Source organism: Hylobates moloch, unplaced genomic scaffold (genome assembly GCF_009828535.3).
Source record: "Hylobates moloch isolate HMO894 unplaced genomic scaffold, HMol_V3 SCAFFOLD_2, whole genome shotgun sequence".
NCBI classification, from domain to species: Eukaryota; Metazoa; Chordata; class Mammalia; order Primates; family Hylobatidae; genus Hylobates; species Hylobates moloch.
Window position 1 is genome coordinate 106,787,550 of NW_026652277.1, and position 25,711 is coordinate 106,813,260.

Consider the following 25,711-nt stretch of genomic DNA (forward strand, 5'->3'; position numbering starts at 1 on the left):
GAGACTGACCCTTTAATCTACCAACATTCTGAAAGAATCTGAAACCTGACACACAGTAAATTTTTTTTTTTTTTTTGAGATGGAGTCTCCCTCTGTTGCCTAGGCTGGAGTGCAGTTGAGTGATCTTGGCTCACTGCAGCCTCTGCCTCACAGGTTCAAGTGACTCTCCTGCCTCAGCCTCCTGAGTGTCTGGGATTACAAGTGCCCACCACCATGCCTGGCTAATTTTTGTAATTTTAGTAGAGACAGGGTTTCACCATGTTGGCCATGCTGGTCTGGAACTCCTGACCTCAAGCAATCCGCTTGCCTCAGCCTCTCAAAGTGCTGCGATTACAGGCATCAGCCACCGCACTGGCCTCTTTTTTATTTTTATTTTTTGAGACGAGTCATTCTTGCCCAGGCTGGAGTGCAGCGGCACCATCTCGGTTCACTGCAACCTCTGTCTCCCAGTTTCAAGCAATTCTCCTGCCTCAGCCTTCTGAGTAGCTGGGATTACAAGGTGTGCCACCACACGCAGCTAATTTTTGTATTTTAAGTAGAAACGGGATTTCACTATGTTGGCCAGGCTGGTCTCGGACCCCTGGCCTCAAATGATCCACCCTACACCCCGGAACCTCCCAAAGTGCTGGGATTACAGGCACAAGCCACTGCACCCAGCCTAGATATTTTAATTTGTAACCTATTTACTAGTTTATAAACAGATGTAGGTTGAGTATGGTGTTTTGAATTATGTGAACCAAACATATACCTAGGGTATCCTCAATACCCTATTTTCATCCAGGGAGTGATTTAAATGCTAAGGTGCATAATCCACATTTATTAGGAAATGTTTTCTAAATATTTAAATAAGAAAAATGAAAGAAGAAATTGACATTTGAATGCCTACCAGGTACTTGGCATTCTGCTAAGCATCTTTTTTTTTAACCCTAACCCAATGGGGCAAATATATCCACATTTTACAGGTAAAGAAACTGAGGCTCATAGATGTTAGGTAACTTGTCCAACGTTGCATAGCTAGTAAATGTGTATAGAATTCAAACTGAATTGACTTCAAAATCTGTAAATGTCTCACTGAACCATTGGTCCTTAAACCCTTGGGAGTCATGGACTTGTTTCAAAATTGTGTAAAACTACATCACCTTTCTTTCGAGAAATGCACACACAGTAGTTTGGCATTTCGCTTTACAGGGCCTAGACCTGAAGCTCTGGGTCTATTATGACAGGTGAAGATCCCCTGCACCAGACTGTACTGCATTAACATGTATCTATCTATACAAGTACCCTACATATTCTACTACCCTCTTTGTCTTTGGAAAACAAATTTTTAAATCTAAGAAATTACAATTTTATTTTTTTTTGAGACAGAGTCTTACTCTGTAGCCCAGGCTTGAGTACAGTGGCACCATCTCGGCTCTCTGCAAACTCCACCTTCCGGGTTCAAGAGATTCTCGAGCCTCAGCCTCCCGAGTAGCATGCACCACCATGCCCGGCTAATTTTTTTTGGTATTTTTTAGTAGAGACCTGCTTTCACCATGTTGATCTGCCAACCTCAGCCTCCCAAAGTGCTGAGACTGCAGGTGTGAGCCACCACGGTCAGCCAGAAATTTAATGTAGTTTAGAAGGATTACAAAAGTATTTCTACATACCTTTAAATTTTGACTAATTTTGCCTCTGGCAATGGGATCAAAATAAATGCAGCAATTCTTATTTGTAATGCAACAGCATGTCTTAGAATAGTTAGATCTCAAGTAAACTTTACAAATAAAGTACTGGAATTAACTTACATTTAAAAATAAATTAGCCCAGTGGCCTAAAATTAAATCCGAGGCTCCAAATAAAAATTTCAGCAAATTCCCCTATTATCTGTTAACACCGAAAAATATCAGCTGCTATAAATTATTTGTGCATTATTCCTGGGGACAAAGCAAGCAAGGAGCTGTCATGGCAGCTGCTTTTCTTTGACCCTAACTTACCCTCTATGATCCTGAATAAATGGTAGGTAGTACCCCTGCACTAAACTTGGGAAGTACTTAAATAAATATAGTCTTTAAAAGAATTGATCACAGATGTCTAAAATTAAAACATTTGATTTATTAATAAACAACTTAAAGTATCTCTCTTAAATGGGCCAAGCAACAATTCTATGACAAAACTGAACCCTAGAATATAGATATTCCCAGAAGACCATTTTCCAGGATACCCAGCCAAACAATTTTCACCTAGTCACAAGTCATTTTCATCAAAGCCTACAGTCATTTTCTAATTTCTATTCTCTCATTTCTTTCTAAAGATGATTTTAATAAAGCATATACCTGTCAAAGACTTCTCTTTGCAAAAGACATGGGAACAGCAGTCAGGAAGAGGACTCTGAAGCCCCGTCACTCTACAGATCCAAAGTTTATGGCTGTGTGCCCTTGTAACTTAGCCTCTCTGCCATCTGTTTCCTCGTCTGCAGTGGTACTAGGTTGGTGCAAAAGTAATTGCGGGATATTTACCTCCTAAGAGTGTTGATGGTTAAATACATGAGTGAATAACTTAAAACATATAGAACAGTGCCAAGCATGTACTAAATGCTCAAAAGAGTTTGAGCTATTATCATTCCAGCTTTTTCATCAAACCAAATGGTATCCTCCTAAGCAGCCTAGGGATTACAATGACAAACCTAGTCAGAGGTAAATCAAAGGATTAAATATGTTCAGGAATATAGAGACCAATTTGTGAATACAGAGTAAAGATACTATAATCAATCCCTAGTTATTATTTTTCACAATGGTACCTAGTTATTATTATTTTTATAGATAAAGGGGTCTTGCTATGTTGCCCAGGCTGGTCTCAAACTCCTGGGCTCAAGCAATCCTCCTGCCTTGGCCTCCCAAAGTGCTAAGATTACTGGTGTGAGCCACTGTGCCCAGCCCCTAGTTTTTAAAATGATTTCACTTATGTGTATGAACCCAAACATTTTGAAAATACTAAAAATTACTATCAATATCTGTCTTACTCATTCTTCAGATTATCCTTTAGATTTTCAGTAGTGCCACATCATTTTATAACTAAATTTTATTATAGCAGAATAGTTCAAAGAGTTGTAGTTTTGTAATAAATTTTGCTATGATTAGAGAAAATCTATTCAGAAAGTACAATATACATTAATTTACGGCACTTGTCCAAATATTACCAGCATACAAATTATTGTGTAAGGTTGTTTCTTACATATGGGATCTAATATGCAAAGAAAACTGGAATTTGTATTCAAAACAAATAGAAGCAACACTGGCTCCTATATACTAAAAATATAAGACAGATTTTTTTCTTAAACACTCTGGATACAAATACTAACTGTACGGGTTGAGAACTTAGAAGTTTTCATAATATAAGTCACAAAGTATACAAGTAGAGCTCTATAAATATATCCCCTATAATAATCATATGCAAAACGATTCTATCACAAACACTACCAAAACCCTTTGAAAAACATAAACTACAATACATTTTCAAAGAAATTATTAGTTATAACAACTACAAAAGCAATAAATATCAGTAAAGTTATTTGGCTGTCAGAAATGAAGGGCAGTATAATGTAAAATTCAAATACTGCAAAGTTGTTTTTTGAAGATGTAGTCTTGAGTTTCTTCTTCTTCTTAAATTTTAGAGACAGGGTTTCACCATGTTGCCCAGGCTGGTCTCAATCTCCTGGCCTCAAGCAACCTGCCCGCCTCGACCTCCCAAAGTGCTGGGATTACAGGAGTGAACCACCACGCTTGGCCAAGTTTCTTAATACAAGGTACTAAACACTCTTTCAAAAATAATAAGACTTATTCTATATAAAGTTGAGCAAGAACTCTAAAAAGAAAAAATTAAGCAACAGATGAAAAGTAGGTATGTGGAAATAATGGTATCAAATATGATTTTATACAAAATGTACCATTCTTCAAATGTGTAAATCTTAATATGAATATTTTTGGACTGTGAGTGTTGCTCAGCCTAATTTTTAAAGAATTAGTCTCAAACCATTCAAAATCCAGTATTTCTCAAAAGTTCTGATATTACTAATGTGGACATGGTGCAGGATGCAATTTCATGTTAACTTACCTATACTGTTCTACCCAATAAAAATATAACCTTTGAGCTTAGGAGAGAATGTATCTTTTGAATGTTTGATCTCTATATAAATTCTACTTTTTGGAACATCAGAATTTTGTAATATGAACTAACATCCACCAGGAATTGGCCCAAGTTTAAACAGAAGACACAAAAGAGACATAGGTGTCAAACAGCTTAAGTCTGCTCTATGCAATTATACAGTCATAGTTACTTTTTACATGAAAGTGCTTTAAAGTCAAAAATATTTGTGTAAAAGGTATTATTAATAGTACTAATACTATGCAAGTAGAATTTTAAAAATTAGTTCCAGTTTACTCATTTCCCTTGAAAAGTACCCTTCTACCACAATGTAAATAAAAAATGGTCCATAAAATGGTGACATCAGACAAATCATAATTTGTAGTGTGGGCCCTTTAAATGGAGACCAAATTTGTATTAATCCAAAGCTAGAGATTTTATTTGTTCCATATGCCCAAAGTAACTAATATCAACTCGCATTTTCTGTACGCCTTAAAGAATTTTTATTTAACATAATGAGAGTTTAATAACTTATATTAAAGACTGCGTGGTGCTCTTTCTGTTGCTGTTCACCAACTGTTTTTATGACGGTAACTTCGAGATCTGGAATGTGACCGAAAATGAGAATGCTTTGCTGTTTCTACTTTAGTTTCAGAATTGGTATACCCTTTGGGAGATTTACACGGGGATCTTGCTATTGAGTCAGAATGTCTTCCATGTGATCTTGATTTTGTTCCTGAGCTAGTCTGCTTTTGAGGTGAACTTGACTGTGATTTTCCTATTGACTTGGACCTCTTTTGTAAGGACTTGGACCTTGACCGTCCTCTAGAGCCAAAATTTCTTCTTGGAGTTCTTGACTGCCTTGCTGAGGTAGACCGCCTTGGTAATGATTTGGAACGAGATTTAGACTGGCTGTAAGAAAATCGCCTGTGTCGAGACCTGCAAACATCCATAATGTTAGAGCATGTATTTCACACAAAATAAGAGGTCAGGAAACAACACTTTTAGGAACTTACATACTTTACATAACATTAGTTATATTTTTACTAGATAAGGTAAAAAAAATTTCTCATTTTATTATGCATGCTTTTGGTTCAAACATAAGTAACAAGTTTGTAATATTTGTTATACTAGAATATATAGCCAAAAATTTTTACTTTGCTAGACATATAGGGATCAGTTCTGAAAAATGCACTGCATATTTAGTCTGGGTTATACAGCTCTTAAGAGGTACAAAAATCTGAAGAAAAAAGATTAAAAAAATCAATTATTTACAGTTCAAATAATGCTTATAAAAATAAAAATCTAGATGTAGGACTTTTGGGTCCTGCCATGACAGAACAGCTTGTATTAGACTAATCTTCCCATAGAAAACATCTCTCTCTCATATATATACACACACACACACATACATGTATTTTTTTTTTTTTTTTTTGAGACGGAGTTTCGCTCTTGTTGCCCAGGCTAGAGTGCAATGGCACGATCTCGGCTCACCGCAACCTCCGCCTCCCAGGTTTGAGCAATTCTCCTCTCTCAGCCTCCAGAGTAGCAGGGATTACAGGCATGCGCCACCACGCCCAGCTAATTTTGTATTTTCAGTAGAGATGGGGGTTTCTCCATGTTGGTCAGGCTGGTCTCAAACTCCCGACCTCAGGTTATCCCCCTGCCTCGGCCTCCTAAAGTGCTGGGATTACAGGCGTGAGCTACCGCGCCCAGTCGAAAACAACTATATTGAAAAGCTACACAACATTTATAAAACAACTGTTCGAAGGCACTGGAGGATAATCAACACAAGCAGGAAGAACCTGAGGGATTACAAGCCTTGGCTCTTTTACTAAGTAAGACCATTTTTCAAATGACAGCATGGAGGAGTTGAGCCCAACCAGAAAATGGGTATTTGACTAAGCTGAAGAGAGAAAGTTAATTCAGGGCTACCAAAATGGGTGGGACATGAGAGGCAAAAACTCTAGAGAGGAGTGAATTAGAGACCAAAAAGTACCTCTAAAATTTGCCTACAAATTCTCCTTAAATCACTGGCCATCTTCTAAGTTGTGTGTGTATGGGAAGAGATTCCAAGGGACCAGCAAAAAACCGGAATTCAGAAATTCAAGAACTACGCTGAAATTTTTATCAGACACACAGTGCTGAGAGAGAGATTAGAGTTCAAACTCCCAAAAGGTCAATGAGGAACATTAGGCAACAACCCAGAAGGGCTACATTCTAGAGGTAAGGGCCATGCCCTAGGAATAAATTCAAAGCCAAAACAAGCAGCTTTAACAACGCCCAAAACCAAGCCTTAAGATCAAAGTGATCTGCCAGTATTCTGTCTGCCAAAATAAAACAACTGTCTTTGGAGAATGATAATGTCATGCAGAGCCTCTATAATTTTTTGTCCATGTCCAACATGCTATGTAAAAAAAAAAAAAACAAACAGGCAAGAATAACTAAAAACTAAGGAAAATAAAAGGCAAAAGAATCATTCCCAAAGTGATTTGGATATTGGCATCATCAAACAGGAATTTAAAAAATTACTATGAGTAATATATTTAAGAAAATAAGAGGAAAAGACAAAACAGATAAAAAGATCGTTTCAGTGAAAACTAGAATCTATAAAAAGAAACAGACATTTAAAACTAAAAATATATGACATCTAAAATTAAAAAGTCATTAGATGGTCTTAACAGCAATCTGGATATAGCAGAAGAAATAATGAACTAGGCTGGGTGCAGTGGCTCACGCCTGTAATCCCACTTTGGGAGGCCAAGGCGAGTGGATCGCCTGAGGTCACGATGTTCAAGACCAGCCTGACTGACACGGTGAAACCCCATCTCTACTAAAAATACAAAAATTAGCCTGGCGTGGTGGCGCATGCCTGTAATCCCAGCTACTTAGGAGGCTGAGGCAGGAGAATCACTTGAACCTGGGAGGCAGAGGTTGCAGTGAACCGAGATCGCGCCATTGCACCCTAACCTGGACAACAAGAGAAAACCTCCAAGACTAAAAAAAAAAAAAAAAAAAAAGAAAACAGTTAACTAAAAGATCATTACAACAACATCCTACTGAAATACAATGTGAGAAAAGGAATTTTAAGAAATCCATAAAAGAACACGACAGATGTATAGCATACAGTCACACAGGCCGGAGGAAAGAATGAATAACGCAGAAGCAATATTTGAAGAGATAATGGCATAGAATTTTACAAAACTAACAAAAAGCATTAACTCACAATTTCAAAAAGCTCAATAAACCCTACGTAGACAAAGAAAACTACACTGGGCACATCACAGTGAAACTGATGAAAACCAAAGTCAAAGAAAAAATCTGAAAACCGGCCGGGTGCGGTGGCTCATGCCTGTAATCCCAGCACTTTGGGAGGCTGAGGCGGGTGGATCACCTGAGGTCAGGAGCTCCAGACCAGCCTGGCCAACATGGAGAAACTCCACCTCTACTAAAAATACAAAAATTAGCTGGGTGTGGTGGCGGGAGGCTGAGGCAGGAGAATCGCTTGAATCTGGGAGGCGGAGGCTGCAGTGAGCCGAGATTGTGCCACTGCACTCCAGCCCGGGTGACAGAGTGAGACTCTTGTCTCAAAAAAAAAAAAAAAAAAATCTGAAAACCTTGCCAGAGAATGAAAGACAAATTACTTTCAAAGGAGCAATCATAAGACTGACAACTCACTATGGATATCAGAAAAACAATGGAATGACATTTTTAAAGAGAAAAATAAAATCACTGCCAATATAAAATTCTATCCTCAGCAAAAATATTTCTCACAAATGAATATTAAATAAAGATGTTTTCAGACAAAAGCTGAGACAATTCACTATCAGCAGATGTGTACTATAAGAAATACTAAATATTCACTGCCCTGGTACTTCTTGGTGAGCTGAAAGAGGAAAAAAAGAAATACTAAATATTCTTTAGACTGAAGAAAAATGATACTAGATAGTAACATTGAACGCGATGAAGAAATTTAGAAAGCTTTCTTTGGAGAATGATAATACCACGTAAAGCGTCAATTTTTGGTTTTGTTTGTTTCTGAAACAGAGTCTTGCTCTGTCACTCAGGCTGGAGTGCAGTGGGGCGAGCTTGGCTCACTGCAACCTCTGTCTCCTGGGTTCAAGCGATTCTCCTGCCTCAACCTCCCAAGTAGCTGGGATTACAGGCACGTGCCACCATACCTGGCTAATTTTTGTATTTTTAGTAGAGATGGGGTTTCGCCATGTTGGCCAGGCTTGTCTGACCTCAAGTCACCTGCCTCAGCCTCCCAAAGTGCTGAGATGACAGGCATGAGCCACTGCACCTGGCCTCTCTTGAATTTTTTATTATATATTTATACTGAAAATATATTGATGTAGAATATATTCTGGAATAAATTCACAGTCTTTTAGAAATTATTAAATTTCATTCATTTTGTAGACAGCTGTAGGAAGCAAAATGAAGAAAATGTCCTTGAAAAAAAATCCTAACATAGTGAAAGAAGGACACTAAAATATATTTGGACTAAAGAAAAGGGAGTTGAGGAGCAATTTTAACACTGTTCAGGAACATTTAGAGTTCTAACATACACATTCCTTGATATAAAGTTAACAAAGATTTATGGAATACCTTTTTTTACATTTCAATTTATTTATTTATTTATTTATTTATTGTGAGACAGAGTCTTCCTCTGTTGCCCAGGTTGGAGTGCGGTGGTGCAATCATGGCTCACTGCAGCCTTGACCTACTGGGCTCAAGGAGTCCTCACACCTCAGTCCACCCTCTCCCTCCCTCCCACCCTTCCAGTAGCTGGAACAGGTGTGTGCCACCACACCTGGCTAATTTTTTTTAGTTTTTGTAAACACGGGGGTCTTACTATGTTGCCCAGGCTGGTCTCTCGAATTTCTGGACTCAAGTGATCTCACCGTGGCCTCCCAGAGTGCTGGGATCACAGGTGTGAGCCACTGCACCTGGCCATAAGACAATTTTTAAAATGAGAAAAACTGGGGTCAGGGAGGTTAAGCAATGGTCTTATAACAAGTACAAAGCAGAATAGCATTGCCCTGAAAGATGTGGTCCTCTATTCCTGATACTCCAGGATGATTTGAGACAGTCAAGTATTATACTTTACTTCCACTAGAAGGCAGAAAATGATGTGAATATCCACCTTATTTAAATCAAGCAAGAGAAAAAAACTGGTTCACTAAGGCTGTAATGCATTTAGAAACAATCAATTTAAATTCTTTTTTTTTTTTTTTTTTTGAGACAGAGTCTCGCTTTGTCACCCAGGCTGGAGAGCAGTGGCGTGATCTCAGCTCACTGCAACCTCTGCCTCCCAGGTTCAAGTGATTCTCCTGCCTCAGCCTCCCAAGTAGCTGGGATTACAGGCGTGTGCCACCACACCCAGCTAATTTTTGTATTTTTAGTAGACACGGGGTTTTGCCATTTTGGCCAGACTGGTCTCAAACTCCTGACCTCAGGTGATTTGCCCCCACCTCGGCCTCCCAAAGTGCTGGAATTACAGGCATGAGCCACTACGCCCAGCCTGAATTTTTAGTAGAGACAGGATTTCACCATATTGCTCAGGATGGTTTTGAAGTCCTGACCTCAAGTAATCCACCCACCTCGGCCTCCAAAGTGCTGGGATTACAGGCGTAAGCCACCGCACCTGGTCCATATAATTAATTTGTTGTGATTCACTATTATTCTAATAGAAATAAACTCCTGGCTAGCAAAATAAATAACTTGAAAATATCTTTTCCCCTGCCCCCAAATTACTACTTAATATGTCTTCTTCAATACTGCCATACTTGGAATTTATTCTTGATAACTTATCTTTTATAAGTAAATTGATTTACATTAACTTTAGTCAACCACTTTTCACAAGGGATTTTATTACATTTCTTTTTTTTTTTTTTTTTTTTTTTTTGGAGAGACAGGGTCTCACCATGTTGGCCAGGCTAGTCTCAAACTCCTGGCCTCAAGTGACGCTCCCACCTCAGCCTCCCAAAGTGCTGAGATTACTGCACCTGGATGTTTTATTGTATGTCTTACGCATTTAACCATTTTTAAAGTTGAAGATTACAAACTGTTGGGCACATTTAGGAAAATTTTATTTATCTAAAACATCACCTTGTTTTTTTTTTTTTTGCTTTTTGTTTTGAGATGGAGTCTCGCTCTGTTGCTCAGGCTAGAGTGCAATGGCATGATCTCGGCTCACTGCAACCTCTGCCTCCCAGGTTCAAGTGATTCTCCTGCCTCAGCCTCCTGAGTAGCTGGGATTACAGGAACGTGGCTACCACACCCAGCTAATTTTTGTATTTTTAGTAGAGATGGGGTTTCATCATGTTGGTCAGTTTGGTCTTGAACTCCTGACCTTGAGATCCGCCCGCCTCAGCCTCCCAAAGTGCTGGGATCACAAGTGTGAGCCACCGCACGTGGCTGAGTATGTATTTTTTTTTTTACTTTTTGTTTTCTGCTCACTATATATTATCTTCTCATGTAAAAAGATAAAGTTAAGTCTGTAACTTTAACATAAGAATTAATCCCATAAACCCAAGTTAAATAACAATATATGATAAATAGAGAAGAGCGTTATCTTTTAACAAAAATTGATTACATTTGTACATTAAGCAAAATGACTCAGGTGGACTGTTTATAAAAACTTTAAAATATTTTCCAGGCTGGGTGCAGTGCCTCACACCTGTAATCCTAGCACTTTGGGAGGCTGAGGTGGGAGGAATACTTGAGCCCAGGAATTTAAGACCAGCCTGGGCAACATAGCGAGACCACCAATCTCTACAAAAAATAAAAAAATTAGCCCAGTGTGGTGGTGCACACCTGTAGTACCTGCTACTTGGGAGGCTGAGGTGAGAAAATTGCTTGAGTCTAGGAAGTCAAGGCTACAGTGGGCCATGATCGCGCACCACTGCACTCCAGCCTGGGAAACAGTGAGACCCTATCAAAAAAATATATGTGTATATCTATTTCCCAGAAAAAGTAGAAAATGAAGTTTTCAGTCCTCTTGTACTCACTCTTTAAGGCTGTCTGACCGCCTCCTATTTCTTCCCCATGAAGAACTTCTACTTCGAGTTCTTCTTTGGCTGGGGCTTCTTGATCTCCTGTGATCACTTGGAGAACAAGGATGACGTTCTTTTGATTTCATTTGGCCTGGTGCTGGAACATAAAGAACAAGACTTATGACGTAATTCGTTACCTGAACACCACAGTAACAACCACTCAACTAGTAATCATTTACTGAAAGAATTTTAAATTAAAAAAATCGGTCATCACTGAAACTCATTCTGCTGAATAAATAAAATCTAGCATCCAGTCACACTTACTTTTGCGATCACCTTGCGCAAACTGTATTTCAATCTGACGGCCACATACCCACTTTCTATTGAGGTTATAAAGAGCATCTTCAGCATCTCGAACATCTTCAAATATGACTAGCTGTTAAGGACACTTTGAACATGAGATATCAAGTAAACATATTTTAAAAGCATTATTTACATGTGAAATGAAATTAATAGGAAAATCAAGTTCAAGTTATTAAGCTCACATCTTCAATATAATATGAATAATCAGAAAAAAAACTTTCACTTTTTCTCATGAAAACAAATGACCCATTATGTTTAGAAGAGTGAGTCTAAAAATAAAAAGAACAAAACAAACATGTAACTGTACTTTTAGTGTCTACAATAGTGTGGCTGCAGTATGCATGTGTAATTTGAAAACAAGAAAAACAAAAAAAAAGTCCAAATTTGGCTAGCATTATAAAATTACAAACTGTTAGGACTCACTCCCTTCTTTCAGATAAAGGATCCATCAGGTTTTTCACTGAATATCAGCATGCAGAAGCCTTTATTCTGAAATTAAAATTACTCTTTCATTAAAAGGCTTAATTTTAAATTTGACATTTAAGAGACATTACTTATAAACAAAACTGCACATATACAAGTGAGTTAAAACAAAACCTGATTTAGTGCTTTAAAAATGGTATCTACTTTTGAACCTACCATTTTAAACGTTTATGGTTTTTTTTGTTTTTGAGATGGAGTTTCCCTCTTGTCACCCAGGCTGGAGTGCAATGGCGTGATCTCAGCTCACTGCAACCTTCACCTCCCAGGTTCAAGAGAGTCTCCCGCCTCAGCCTCCCAAGTAGCTGGGATTACAGGTGCCCGCCACCACACCCAGCTAATTTTTGTATTTTTAGTAGAGACGGAGTTTCACCATGTTGGGTTGGTCAGGCTGATCTCCAACTCCTGACCTGAGGTGATCCACCCGCCTCAGCCTCCCAAAGTTCTGGGATTACAGGCGTAAGCCACTGCACCCGGCCAAACATTTATGTTTTTACTACTTGGGATATAAATATAAAAGAAACATAAAAGCAATCTGTAAATATCTGGAATGACATATACTGGTTTGTAATATCCCACTAAACTTCCTTATGTATATAAATTATATTAAACCTAGCTATAATGGAAATTAGCTATATAAAAATGAGTAACTTTTTTTAGGAGGTTGTTCACTGGTTTATTAAAAAAATAACAAACAGAAAAAGCTCAAGATATACAATATAAAACGAGACTGGCAATTACCTCAATGTCACTTGATCTTGAACCTTGACCTTTACTCTTTAAGGCTTGCAAGATGGACTTTCTAAGAGACGCAGAACCAACAAAATCAGACTTGGCTTTGACTCTGGAACTCTGAGTAAATGTAGGAAAGCCGAAGTCTCAACCTGGTGTTGGCTTTGTCTTTTGCTTGATAAAGACTTCCCCTCTTCCAGGTCTTTATATCTGTGTCCACCCTCCCTCTTTACTCCTTGATGCTTGAACTTTAGGTGCCTTTTGTCTCGCCTGCTGGGTTTATGCTTGGATTCTAGCTAACAGGTTGGTTCAAACTGGGGGGTGCTTGCCAGCTACTGTGGACTGCTTTAGATCTTCTGAGATAAAGAAATAAACACATTTAATTAGGCAATATTAATCTCATATGCTACTGAATACATATACGTATAAGCACGCATATACAGTATATTCGCATGCACACAATAAAATAAAGGATATTGAACATAAGCAAATCCTCTTGGGCGGCGAGTGTAGAAGTCAAGTGGAATGTAAACGTCTACTATAGGGCCATATCGACCAAACTCACGGCGCAAGTCCTCAGGCCTGAAGTGTTTTAGAAATAAGGCAAAGAAATATGAATAGCTGGATTAAAATATTTTGCCTACAGAAATCCACTTGAAACCTTCAAAAGAAAGAACATCATCTAGACCAGCATTATCTAAAATTGTTTTTTGTAAGAATCATGCAAGGTTTTGAAAGAAAGGGAAAAAAGAAAGGAAAAAAACATTCTCAGGCCAGGCGTGGTGGCTCATGCCTGTAATCCCAGCACTCTGGGGGACCAAGGTATGTGGATCACTTGAACCCAGGAGTTCAAGACCAGCCTGGGCAACATGGTGAAACCCCGTCTCTACAAAAAAATACAAAAATCAGCCAGGTGTGGTAGCGTGTGCCTGTAGTCCCAGCTACTCAGGAGGCTGAGGCAGGAGAATCACCTGAGCGTGGGGAGGTTGAGGCTACAGTGAGCCAAGATCATACCACTGCACTCCATCCAGCCTGGGTTGGACAGAGTGAGACCCTGTCTCAAAAAAAAAAAAAAAAAAGAAAAAAGAAAACATGAAAAAAACCTCCCTAGATTCTCAGACCTCTCTTGGAGGTTCTGATTCAGGAAGTATGGATTAGAGGCTGGAAACCTGTATCTTTACAAGCACTCCAGGTGGTTGTTATGCTTAATTTCCAGAAATACTGACCCAGCATATCCACCTCTGAAAGTTATTATAAGACCTAATAAGTAACTGTTTCACTAAGAACACATTCATTTTGCTTCACTTTAATTTCATGTTTATGTTAATCTTGTTTTCAGATAGCAAGAATTAGATTCTAAAGAAGTCCTAAAATTATTTATCAGGCTTTAAAGAAAAATTGATGTTTTAATATTAAACATAAAACAAAGTAACTACTGTATTCCCAAATCTGACAGGTATTCCGAGCCTGCTATGTGCCTTCTAGCGTGATTAGGTACTTCAGAAGGGGTACCAAAAAAAAAGAAATAGCATGATATTCATCTTCATGGAGCTACAATTTAACTGAAGAGACAAAATATTTAGCAATAATAGCTAACAGTTACAGTGCATTTATATGTTAGCCAGTGTTCACCTTACGACCACTTAATTCTTACAATTTCCCTGTGGTTATTTACAGATGATATAGACAGATTACGGGTGATACAGATTTTCAGGTTATTTACAGGTGATACAGGCAGATTACAGGTGATACAGACAGAGTAAACTATCTAAGGTCACTGAGCCAGCAAGTAACAAAGCTAGAAATCAAATTTTCAGTCTCATACTGGTCCATCTTAACCACTACACCCTACTGCTTCATGGTGCTATCATAGGGATTCAGCATCAAGCTATGATCATAAAATGTGGCTCAGGAGAAATAAAGATTCAAAGATGACTAAGAAGCTTCTAGCCTGGACAAATGGAAAAAAGATGGTGTCAGTGACAAAAATTAGAAGAGAGCTAGATCAAGGAGGAAGAAAAGAGGCAAAAGAAGCAACTTTCAGGTTTAGAAATGCAGAATTTGAGGTGATGGTAGAACATTGATAAGAGTTCTATAAGCAACAGAAAATTGTGATTATATGCATATTAATTAGTGTGTATTAATATAATTATTAGAAGCCAGTGACTAAGGCTAGAGATGGGGATTTAGAAATTATTACATATAAGATTCAACAAAAATTGACTAAGCATCGACTATATGCCAGTAGCTCAGTCAACATTATGACATACTTTATTTCATTTAATACTCATAGAACATGTTTTACTATTAGTTTCTGAGGACAGTGACAATATCTTTTTTCTTTTACTTATTCAGACTTAAGCAAATACTTATTGAGCACCTACTATATGCCAGGCTCTAGGAATATAATGAGAAACAAGAAAAACACAATTCCTGCTCCCACAGACCATAGACTGGCATAAAGAGTCTCAACCTCTCCTGAGTACTGTAATCATCTGTGAAGGGATGTTACAGACAGAGGCACCCCAACCCGATGCATTAATTCTGGACCTAATTAGTGTTTTCCATAGTGAGGCCCAGTTATGTTTAATTTTTTTAGGATTTCACAAGCAATTCTGAGACTGAAGGTTGAGAATCACTGCTAAAGCAGGTGTCTTCACCAGCATATCTCTGTACCTAATGTAGCTGCTGGGCACACAGTAGGTACTCAATATATATTTGCCTATCAATGAAAAAAGAATACATTACTATTACCATTTAAGAGTTAAGGAGACTGAGGGTGAGAGAAGTTACCTTGCCCAGAGATCTACATAGCCAGTAGTACAGCTAGGATTCAAATGAAGGTCTTCTGAGACAACCAATCCCATCAACCAAATGTAGTGGCTAAGAGGAAAGGGATCATAGATAATATAAAAGAGGAGGCTGCAGCACTGTGTGCCACAGAGGTCTGGAGTCCTGGAAGCCAAGGGTGATGGGAGTCAGATGAACAGGTCTTTTCAAAAGAGCCAATTCCCATCCACTGTCTCCACTCCCTCACCTGTTAGCTGTTGTTTTTTGCACTTTTGGTATGATCTACTTCAACATTCAAAAAAGTACAGAGAATAATAAACACCCATGTATCTACCAACAAGATTTATTTTCTGGCCGGGCGTGGTGGCTCACGCCTGTAATCCCAGCACTTTGGGAGGCCAAGGCGGGCGGATTACGAGGTCAGGAGATCGAGACCATCCTGGCTAACACGGTGAAACCCCGTCTCTACTAAAAATACAAAAAATTAACCGGGCATGGTGGCGGGCGCCTGTAGTCCCGGCTACTCGGGAGGCTGAGGTAGGAGAATGGCGTGAACCCGGGAGGCAGAGCTTGCAGTGAGCCGAGATCACACCACTGCACTCCAGCCTGGGCAACAGAGCAAGACTCTCTCTCAAAAAAAAAAATTATTATCTCAGTATTTGACATACTTGCCATAATTTTCAGTATTTTTAAAGAAATATTATATCCTTCTGTTACCAATGGAGGGTCTTGCCTGTGAGTCCTCCAGGTTGTTGGCATTTTTAACAAAGAATTGGACAAAATGCACAAAGCAATGAAAAAATGAAGCAATGAAAGCACAGATTTATTGAAATGAAAAGATTCTCCACAGAGTGGGAGCAGGCTCAAGCAAGCTGCTCAAGTGCATTGGTTACAGAATTTTCTAGGGTTTAAATACCCTCTAAGGTTTCCCACTGGTTACTCAGTTACACCCTATGTAAATGAAGACTTGGCCCACCACCAGTCTGGTGGAGGGAGGCGACCAATTAGAGGCTGAAGCAAAGCTACAAAGTTACACATGAAGACTTGGCCTGGGACCAGTCTGATTGGTTGCAGGAGGGGACCAGTCAGAGGTACTTTCCATTTTTTATCTGTAATAACGGTGCAAAGGGAGTAGCCCCTGATCCTTTTGTTACTTGGGTGTAGAGAGATGGAGTTCTCCATTTGATTCAGTTCTAGGAAGTCAGTGTGAATCGGCCTTAGGTTCCCTGCCTCCAGACCCTATTCTCCTGCTTCAGTATCACCAGCAAAGAAATTGGTAGGCTGGAAGAGCATGCCTATCTCAGCTTCATTACATGTTCTTCAGAGTGGCCCAACCAACTTACATTTCCAAAAACATGTGTTAGAATTCCCACTGTTGCCCAGGCATGGTGGCTGATACCTGCAATACCAGCAGTTTGGGAGGCCAACGTGGGAGGACTGTTTGAGCCCAGGAGTTCAAGATCAGCCTGAACAACATAGTGAGACCCCCATCTCCACAAAAAAATAAAAGAAATTAGCTGGGCGTAGTGGCTATAATCCCAGCTACTCAGGAGGCTGAGGAAGAAGGATCACTTGAGCCCAGGAGTTTGAGACTGCATTGAGCTACGATCATGCTACTGCACTCCAGTCTGAGAGACAGGGTGAGACTTGTTTTTCTTTTTTGGAGATGGAGTCTTGCTTTGTCACCCAGGCTGGAGTACTGTGGCACAATCTCGGGTCACTGCAGCCTCCACCTCCCAAGTTCAAGCTATTCTCGTGCCTCAACCTCCCAAGTAGCTGGGATTACAGGCATGTGCCACCACACCTGGCTTATTCTTTCTATTATTAGTAGAGATGGGGTTTTGTTATGCTGGCTTTTAAAATTCCTTTTGAAAATATGTTGTAGTTTTTGGTGCAAAGGGTTCTGCATGTTTTTTGTTAACTGTTTTCCTAAGTAAGTATGCCTTTTGATGCTATGGTAAATGCAACTGTTTTTTTAAATTGTCATTGTTTTCAATTGTTTGCTGTTAAATATAAAGTTTTTGTAAATTTACCTTATATCCTCATAACTTACTAAACTTATTAGTTCTAGAAGTTTTTTTGTTCATTCCCTAGTATTTTCTATGTAAGCAAATATGTCACCTAAGAATGGTTACTTTTATCTTTCCAATTTTTGTATTTTATATGTTTTTTTCTTGCCTTGTTGCACTGGTTAGGACCTGCAATAAAACGTTGGCAGTTGTGAGAGTGGCATTCTTTTCTTGTTCCTGATTTTACAAGGAAAGCATTGTCTTTCATCATTAAGTATGATGTTAGCTATGTTTTTTATAGCTGACATTTATTAGGTTAAGAAGTTCTCTTCCATTCCTAGTTTGCTCACACATTTGTTTGTTTGTTTGTTTGTTTGTTTTTGGAGACAGGGTCTCAGGTCTCACTCTGTCACCTAGACTGGAGTTCCATTAATACACTATATTTGACATTAAAACATTATTCCTTTATGCAGTACAAAAGCAAAGATATTATTTTTCTTAAGCCACATTTTGTTTCACCAGTGAAAAGAAACATAACACAAATTTTAAAACTTTATTTATTTTGAGACCGAGCCTCACTCTGTTGCCCAGGCTGGAGTGCAAGGGCGTGATATTGGCTCACTGCAACCTCCTCCTCCCCGGTTCAAGAGATTCTCGTGCCTCAGCCTGCCGAGTAGCTGGCATCCTCAGGTGAACTGCCCGCCTCGGCCTCCCAAAGTGCTGGAATTACAGGCATGAGCCACCTCTCCCGGCCTAAAACTTATTTTTAAAATTTCTTCAGTTCTTGTGTTCAATTTCATTTCTGTCAAATTTTACAGTAATTCACAAAGCCTTTTAGTGTCATCTGCTTTTAATTTTTTTAATTTGTTTTGTTTTAAAACATTCTTAGTAAATAAAATTTGAAAAATATTTGAAAAAAGGAAGAGGAAAAGTCCTACTGTTCAAATTAATTTCTTTCTAGTCTCATTTTCTTTTCTTTTTTTTTTTTGGAGACAGGGTCTCACTCTGTTGCCCAGGCTGCAGTGCAGTGGTGCAATCAAAGCTCGCTCCAATCTTGAACTCCAGTACCTAGGATTACAGGCACGCATCACCATGCCCGGCTAACTTTTTTTTTTTTTTTTTAGAGATGAGGCCTTGCTATGTTGCCCAGTCTGGCCTTGAACTCCTGTCCTCAAGGGATCCTCCTGCCTTGGCCTCCCAAAGCACTGGGATTACAAGCATAAGCCACTGAGCCTGGCCCCAGTCTCATTTTCCATATATAGTTTTTTCCTTTTTTCATTTTTTAATATAGTTATGCACCACATAACAATGTTTCAGTCAATGATGAACCATATATATCATGGTGGCCCCATAATCTTATAACAAAGCTGTCCTAGACAGGTGTACCTTTTAAAAAATCTTTTACACCATATTTTCAGTGTCTTTTCTATGTTTAGATACATGTAGGTAAATGTCTTACAATTGCCTACAGTATTCAGTATTGTAACATGCTGTACAGGTATGTAGCCTAGAAGCAATAGGCCACACCACGTAGCCTAGGTGTGTAGCTGGCTTTACTATGTAGTAGGTTTGGGTTTGTACAACAACAAAATCACCAAATGGATTTGTCAGAACCTATCTCTGTCCTTAATTGATGCATGGCTGTAACTGAAATCACACTGCGTATATAATTTTACATATGTTTTATTTAACATTTTATCCTAATGATTTACTTTTTTTTGAGACACAATTTCACTCTGTCATCCAGGCTGGAGTGCAGTGGCCAGTATTGGCTCACTGCAACCTCTGCCTCCCAAGTTCATGCGATTCTTCTGCCTCAGCCTCCCTAGTAGCCGGGACTACAGGCGAGTGCCACCACGCCCAGCTAATTTTTATATTTTTAGTAGACACAGGGTTTCACCATATTGGCCAAGCTGGTCTCGAACTCCTGACCTCGTGATCTGCCCACCTCGGCCTCCCAAAGTGCTGGGATTACAGGCGTGAGCCACCGCACCCGGCCCAATTTTTTCTATTATTAGTAGAGATGGAGCTTCACTATGTTAGCCATGCTCGTCTCGAACTCCTGACCTCAAGTGATCCACGCGCCTTGGCCTCCCAAAGTGCTGGGATTATAGATGTGAGCCACCGTGCCAGGCCCCAAAGATTTTGTTTATAAGCATACTAAATGTTAAAGCCTATTTATTTATTTATTTTTGAGACAGAGTCTCACTCTCACCTCCGGAGTGCAGTGGTGCAATCTTGACTCACTGCAGCCTTGACCACCTGGACTCAGGCAATCCTCCCACGTCAGCCTCTCAAATAGCTGGACTACAGGTGCGCACTACCACGCCTGGCTAATTTTTGTATTTTTTGGTGAGACAGGGTTTTGCTGTTTCCCTGGCTGGTTTCAAACTCCTGAGCTTAAGTGATCCACCCGCCTCAGCCTCCAAAACTGCTGGGATTACAGGCATGAGCCACTGTGCCCTACCTTTAAAGCTAATTTAAAAAGTGTCTACATGTCACATTGCTAGTTAACTTATACTGTATACTACTTTGTACTAAAAGGTTAATATAGATTACATGTGATGATTCTAATTTCATATCATCACTCACCTGCTATTCGATCTTAGGCAAAATTCTTAACCTAAACGTTGGTTTCTCATCTGTAAAATGGGGTTAATAAAGAACATACGGCCAGGCGCAGTGGCTCACGCCTGTAATCCCAGTGCTTTGGGAGGCCGAGGTGGGTGGATTACCTGACGTCAAGAGTTCGAGACCAGCCTGGCCAACATGATGAAACCCCGTCTCTACTAAAAATACAAAAATTAGCCAGGCATAGTGGCACATGTCTGTAATCCCAGCTACTCGGGAGGCTGAGGCAGGAGAATTGCTTGAGCCCAGGAGGCAGAGGTTGCAGTGAGCCGAGATCGTGCCACTGCACTCCAGCCTGGCTGACACAGCAAGACTGTGTCTCAAAAAAAAAAAAAAAAAAAACCCACCATACATTATAGGGTTACTGCGAAAATTTAATGTATGTAATGTTTTTAGTATGGCACCTAGTACACAGTGAGTATTCAACAAATGTTAGAGATTTCATTCATGTAATATAATCTTGTAGATTTTGATAGTCTGCCAGTGGCAGAGCTAAAAAAAAAAAAAAAGTGAAAAAATGGAAAAGGAAATCAGTCAATCTCAACTATCAGTCTCAATCACTCATTGGTGAATGAAGTACATAGATCAGAGATCAGGTGTCACCTGCAGATGTGTTTTATTTGGCCTGCATGACGTTTAAACATTTTAAAAATGTGTATAAATATGAAATTGCCAATATTTTACTGCTTTTTTTTTTTTTTAGTTTTTGAGACAGAGTCTCGCCCTGTCGCCCAGGCTGGAGTGCAGTGGTATGATCTCGGCTCACTGCAACCTCCACCTCCCGGGTTCAAGCGATTCTCCTGTCTCAGCCTCCCGAGTAGCTGGGATCATAGGCGCGCGCCATCACACCCGGTGAATTTTTTGTATCTTTAGTAGAGACGGGGTTTTACCATGTTGGCCAGCTGGTCTCGAGCTCCTAACTTTGTGATCCACCCGCCTCGGCCTCCCAAAGTGCTGGGATTACAGGTGTGAGCCATCACGCCCGGCCACAGCTTTTATTTTTTTAGACTCTCTAAAGGTCTCTCTGTCACCCAGGCTGGAGTACAGTGGTGTGATCATAGTTCACTGTAACCTTGACCTCCTGGGCTCAAGTGATCCTCCCACCTCAGCTTTCCCAGTAATCGGGACTACAGGTGTATACACCAGGCTGTATTTTACAGCTTTCTTTTATTTATTTATTTTTTGAGACAGAGTCTCACTCTCTCGCCCAGGCTGGAGTGCAGTGGCCTGATCTCGGCTCACTGCCAACCTCCACCTCTGGGGTTCAAGCCATTCTCGTGCCTCAGTCTCCTGAGTAGCTGGGATTAGAGGCGCCAGCCACCACACCTGGCTAATTTTTGTGTTTTAGTAGAGACAGGGTTTCACCAGGTAGGCCAGGCTGGTCTCGAACTCCTGACCTCAAGTGATCCGCCCAACTCGGTCTCCTAAAGTGCTGGGATTACAGGCGTGAGCCACCGTGCCCAGCCTTATATTTTACAGCTTTCAAATCTACCAATGGGGTTTTCTTTTTTCTTTTTTTTGTTTTTTTTTTTTTTTTTTGAGACGGAGTCCTGGCTCTGTCTTTTTTTTTTTTTTTTTTTTTTTTTTTGAGACGGAGTCCTGGCTCTGTCTCCCAGGCTGGAGTGCACTGGCGTGATCTCGGCTCACTGCAAGCTCCGCCTCCCGGGTTCACACCATTATCCTGCCTCAGCCTCCTGAGCAGCTGGGATTACAGGCACCCGCCACCACGCCCGTCTAATATTTTGTATTTTTAGTAGAGATGGGGTTTCATCGTGCTAGCCAGGATGGTTTCCATCTCCTGACCTCATGATCCGCCCGCCTTAGCCTCCGAAAGTGCTGGGATTACAGGCGTGAGCCACCGCACCCGGCCACGAATGGGATTTTCATATGATTCAACTTAATGCTAACATCTAAAGACTGAGATTACACATACGAAATCCAGATTTCTGATTTCTCTTTACAACTAGGAAGGTATGTCAATAATAAGTCCAGATGTCTACATGGCAGCTGTCAGCTGGAGCCTAGAGGCAGATGCTGCTCCTTTTAGATGGCACATTTCCTTTTCCATTTGCTATTCTATTTCTATTTGATAGTCCACACCATCCTACTGTGCCTTATAGGCTGGCAGCTTCACTCGTTTATATTAACCTGGCTGGCCCCTGTGAACCATTAGAATTGGAAACCTCTGATTTTTCTACAGACACCCTGAAGAGGCTTGATGCTTATTCCATTTTCAAGTTGTCTGTTCAACTGCAAGGTTTTTTAATTCTGCCCAAATCATGAATTATGTTTGTGTTTTCTATGTAATATATTGATAAAAAGGCTGAGAGAAGAAACGTAAACAAGGCACCTTTTAGATGTTAACTAAGATATATTAACCACAGCATATAGTTGTGATACATGTACTTGGGGTGATCAAATAAAAAATACTTGGCCAGGCACGTTGGCTCATGCCTGTAATCTCAGCGCTTTGGGAGGCCGAGCTGGGCGATCACTTGAGGTCAGGAGTTCGAGATCAGCCTGGCCAACATGACGAAACCTCGTCTCTACTAAAAATACAAAAATTAGCCGGGTGTGGTGGCACACCCCTGTAATCCCATCGACTTGGGAGGCTGAGGCAGGAGAATCGCTTGAACCCGGGAGGCAGAGGTTGCAGCGAACCAAGATCGGGCCATTGTACTCCAGCCTGGGGGACAAGAGCGAGACTTCGTCTACAAAAAATAAAAATAACTAAAAAATAAAAATTACTTAACGTTTATTTACTCCTCAAAGGTAAATTACAATACTCATCTCAGATGACTACGGAGTCAAGAGCTCCATATATCTGTACCTGTCTGGCCCCATGTAAATCATTAAAACTCTTAGTTTCCGCTCTCCCTTATGTACAATAAAACAGTACTGCATAGGTAGAAAGGTTGGGGGGGAAGTAAATGAAGTAAGCCCAGTGAAATGAGAATGTCTATTAACACCGTTCCCTCTCCCCCCGCCCCCAATTTCTCCAGCTCCATTAAGGGAGGAAGTGCTATATGAAGAAGTCATTCCTTAATATCTGTGTTCAGACACTCTGTAGACAGAATTCTCAACAGAGGGATGGGGAATCAGAATCAACCAGGTGAGTCTATACTCACGCCCTTAAAAAGAGTGTTAATACTGGACTCAGAACTTTAAAGAAAAACGCACTGATCTCATTCATTGAAGTTATTTTTTCTATGCAGAATAAAATTGTGTGAATAAAATGCAAGCAGCACCGTCTCTAAGTAGACCAGAACTGGGGGAAAGAAACTGTAAGGCCCGAGTACGCATTATGGTACAGAACATTCTCACCAGCCCCAATTCCTCTTCATCTAGGAGGACTGGACGCGCAATTTTATCGGGGCACGGCGACAAAGGGCCTGAAGCGCGGGCACTCGCTGGAGCGCAAACCCTCCTGGCTCGAGGCGGGGAGCGACCTGGGCTCCGGAAAGGGGCGCCCCGTGCCCCACGGCCCGCCGGCTGCAGTGCTGAGGCGCGGAAAGCGGCGCGGGCCCGGGACACGATGTGCGCGGCGCCGGGGCTGAAAGCTGGCCAGGAGGGCGGAGGCGCGAGTTCCGCCCAGGCCGCGGAGTAGTCCGAGGGCTCACACCTCCCCCAGCGGCGCAGCCTGGACCCGCGGGGAGGATCCGCGCAGCCCCGCCGGGCCTCCGCCGGGCCTCGGCCCGGCTCCGCGGCGCGGCTGTTACCTCGCCCCTCCTCCGCGCCCCCAACCTGCAGCCGCGGCCGTTCACCTGGTGGCGTCCGCGACGTTCCTGATGAACAGGGAGGTGTTGGGGGGCCTCGTGTAGCGAGACATGACCGCTTCCTCCGTTCCCTCCGGGTCTGCCCGCGGCCTCTGGGCTCGCTCCGTCTCCCGCTACCGCTGCTACCGCCACAGGAGCTCCCCTGGCCCCCGGCGCGACCCCCACCCCTCGGCCTCAGCCCCGCCAGCGCGCAGCCGCAGAGGCCGGCGCAGAGGGGGCGCAGCGCGGCGCCAGCCTGGACGCACGGGCCGGGGGCGGGGGCGGGGACGGGGGCGGAGCCGGCGCGGCCCAGGGGCCGCGGGAATCCCGAAGACAGGAGCGCGGCCGTTCCGAGGCTCTCTGGGATCCGGGTATGGGGGGTCCTGGAGTGCGACGGGATTTGGGGAGGGGGCGGCGAGGGCCAGTGTATGTCAGGAGGGCGGAGGCCAAGAGGGGGCTTGAGGCCGCGGCGGGGACGCCGGGGGTTAGAGGACCCAGAGTGGGTGTCGGGGCTGCGGCTGGGCGGAGGTGGGGGCAGTGGGAGCAGCATTCAACCGCGCCCCCGCCCAGCCGCCGCGGCCCTCGGCTCATCGTCCTGAGCCCAGGACCTTGGCAGTTGGTAGGCCTCCTGCCCGTCTGGTCTTGAGCCTTCGGCTTTCCAACTGTGAGGTCTCGATTTTGTTCGGATTTGTTTTTTAATAGAGACGGGGTCTCGCTGTGTTGCCCAGGTGGTCTCAAACTCCTGGGCTCAAGCCTCTCCCGCCTCGGCCTCCGAAAGTGCTGGGATTACAGGTGTGAGCCACCGCGCCTGGCCTGTTGGATTTTTAAGTATTATATGATTCTTCATCCTTTATTCACTTGGGGCATAACACTCAGCTGTGAGTACATTCATTCAGATGTTTATTGAGCGTCTGCTATGCACCAGGCACTTAAGTTTGGATATATCAATGAACAAACAGGCCAAGCCCCGCCCTCTCAGCTTACATTCTAGAAGGGGGACAAACGAATGTACAAATGAATCCACGATGTAGAAGACAACAGTTAAAATGCAGGGACAGTTAAGCAAAATTTAAATTACCGTCTCCCCATTCCCCCAAAATGTTGTAGCCCATCCCCTTCTAGTTAGACTCTTGTCTTCGCCTTGCTCCTGTGGCCAGTAGGCACAGCCTGTTATTCAGGGCTGGGACTGTAACCAGGCAGCTCCTAAGTGTGAAGAGTGCACCTTTTCGCTCTCAGAAGTGGTAGGCTTTGAAGAATACATGTCGTGGTCACCCTTCTAGCTCACAGCCCTCTCAGAGGCTGTGGAGGTTCCTGGGTCTGCAGCTGTACTGGAACGGTGGCTATTCTTTCATTCAGAAGGGATTGCTCTGGCACTGCAGGCACAGGGCTAGTCTGGCACCGTGCCTATTCCCCTGGAGCTTAGAATTTGGTAGGGAGGCAGAAACTAACAATCACACTGGTAAAGATACAAACTATGATACAGGGCTATGAAAAGAACTATATGCTGCTGAGAGCAGGCATTGTGGGATGGTGAGCAAGGCTAGAGGGATGGTGAGCAAGGCTAGAGGGTCACTTATGTTCCCTGAACAAGTCTTGAAGAGATGGGTAAAGAATGGAGAAGAGTGATTAGTGCAGTGGAACAGCACGTGCAAAGGCTTTGAGGCAGTATAGTAAACGAGGTAAAACAGAAGCATGAAGCTGGAGAAGAGTTGGAAAATGAGGCTGGAGAGCAGGCTGGGTTCATAATACAAAAGCTTAGAATGCTTACTATGTGTTAGTTGGCTAGGGCTGCCGTAACAAAGCACCACAAATTTGGTGGCCTGAAACAACAGAA

The 25,711-nt window shown here is 41.8% G+C and overlaps 1 protein-coding gene across 6 annotated transcripts; it reads right to left on the reverse strand.

The window, feature by feature from the left end:
• Positions 1-2,071: 2,071 nt before the first annotated feature.
• SRSF12 (serine and arginine rich splicing factor 12) lies at positions 2,072-24,091 on the reverse strand. Of its 6 annotated transcripts, none has more exons than XM_058435391.1 (6): positions 23,887-24,085; positions 12,702-13,274; positions 11,904-11,969; positions 11,442-11,553; positions 11,133-11,274; positions 2,072-5,058 (listed from the first exon to the last, which is right to left on the reverse strand). In XM_058435391.1, the coding sequence occupies exons 5-6, from the start codon at positions 11,261-11,263 to the stop codon at positions 4,689-4,691; spliced, it is 501 nt and encodes a 166-aa protein (XP_058291374.1). In that variant the 5' UTR covers positions 11,264-11,274; positions 11,442-11,553; positions 11,904-11,969; positions 12,702-13,274; positions 23,887-24,085; the 3' UTR covers positions 2,072-4,688. The 6 variants fall into 6 exon arrangements, with proteins under 6 accessions (XP_058291374.1, XP_058291376.1, XP_058291378.1 ...); XM_058435393.1 differs by having other exon boundaries at positions 11,442-11,565; XM_058435395.1 differs by lacking the exon at positions 11,904-11,969 and having other exon boundaries at positions 11,442-11,549; positions 13,153-13,274; positions 23,887-24,091.
• Between the last annotated feature and the right edge of the window lie 1,620 nt (positions 24,092-25,711).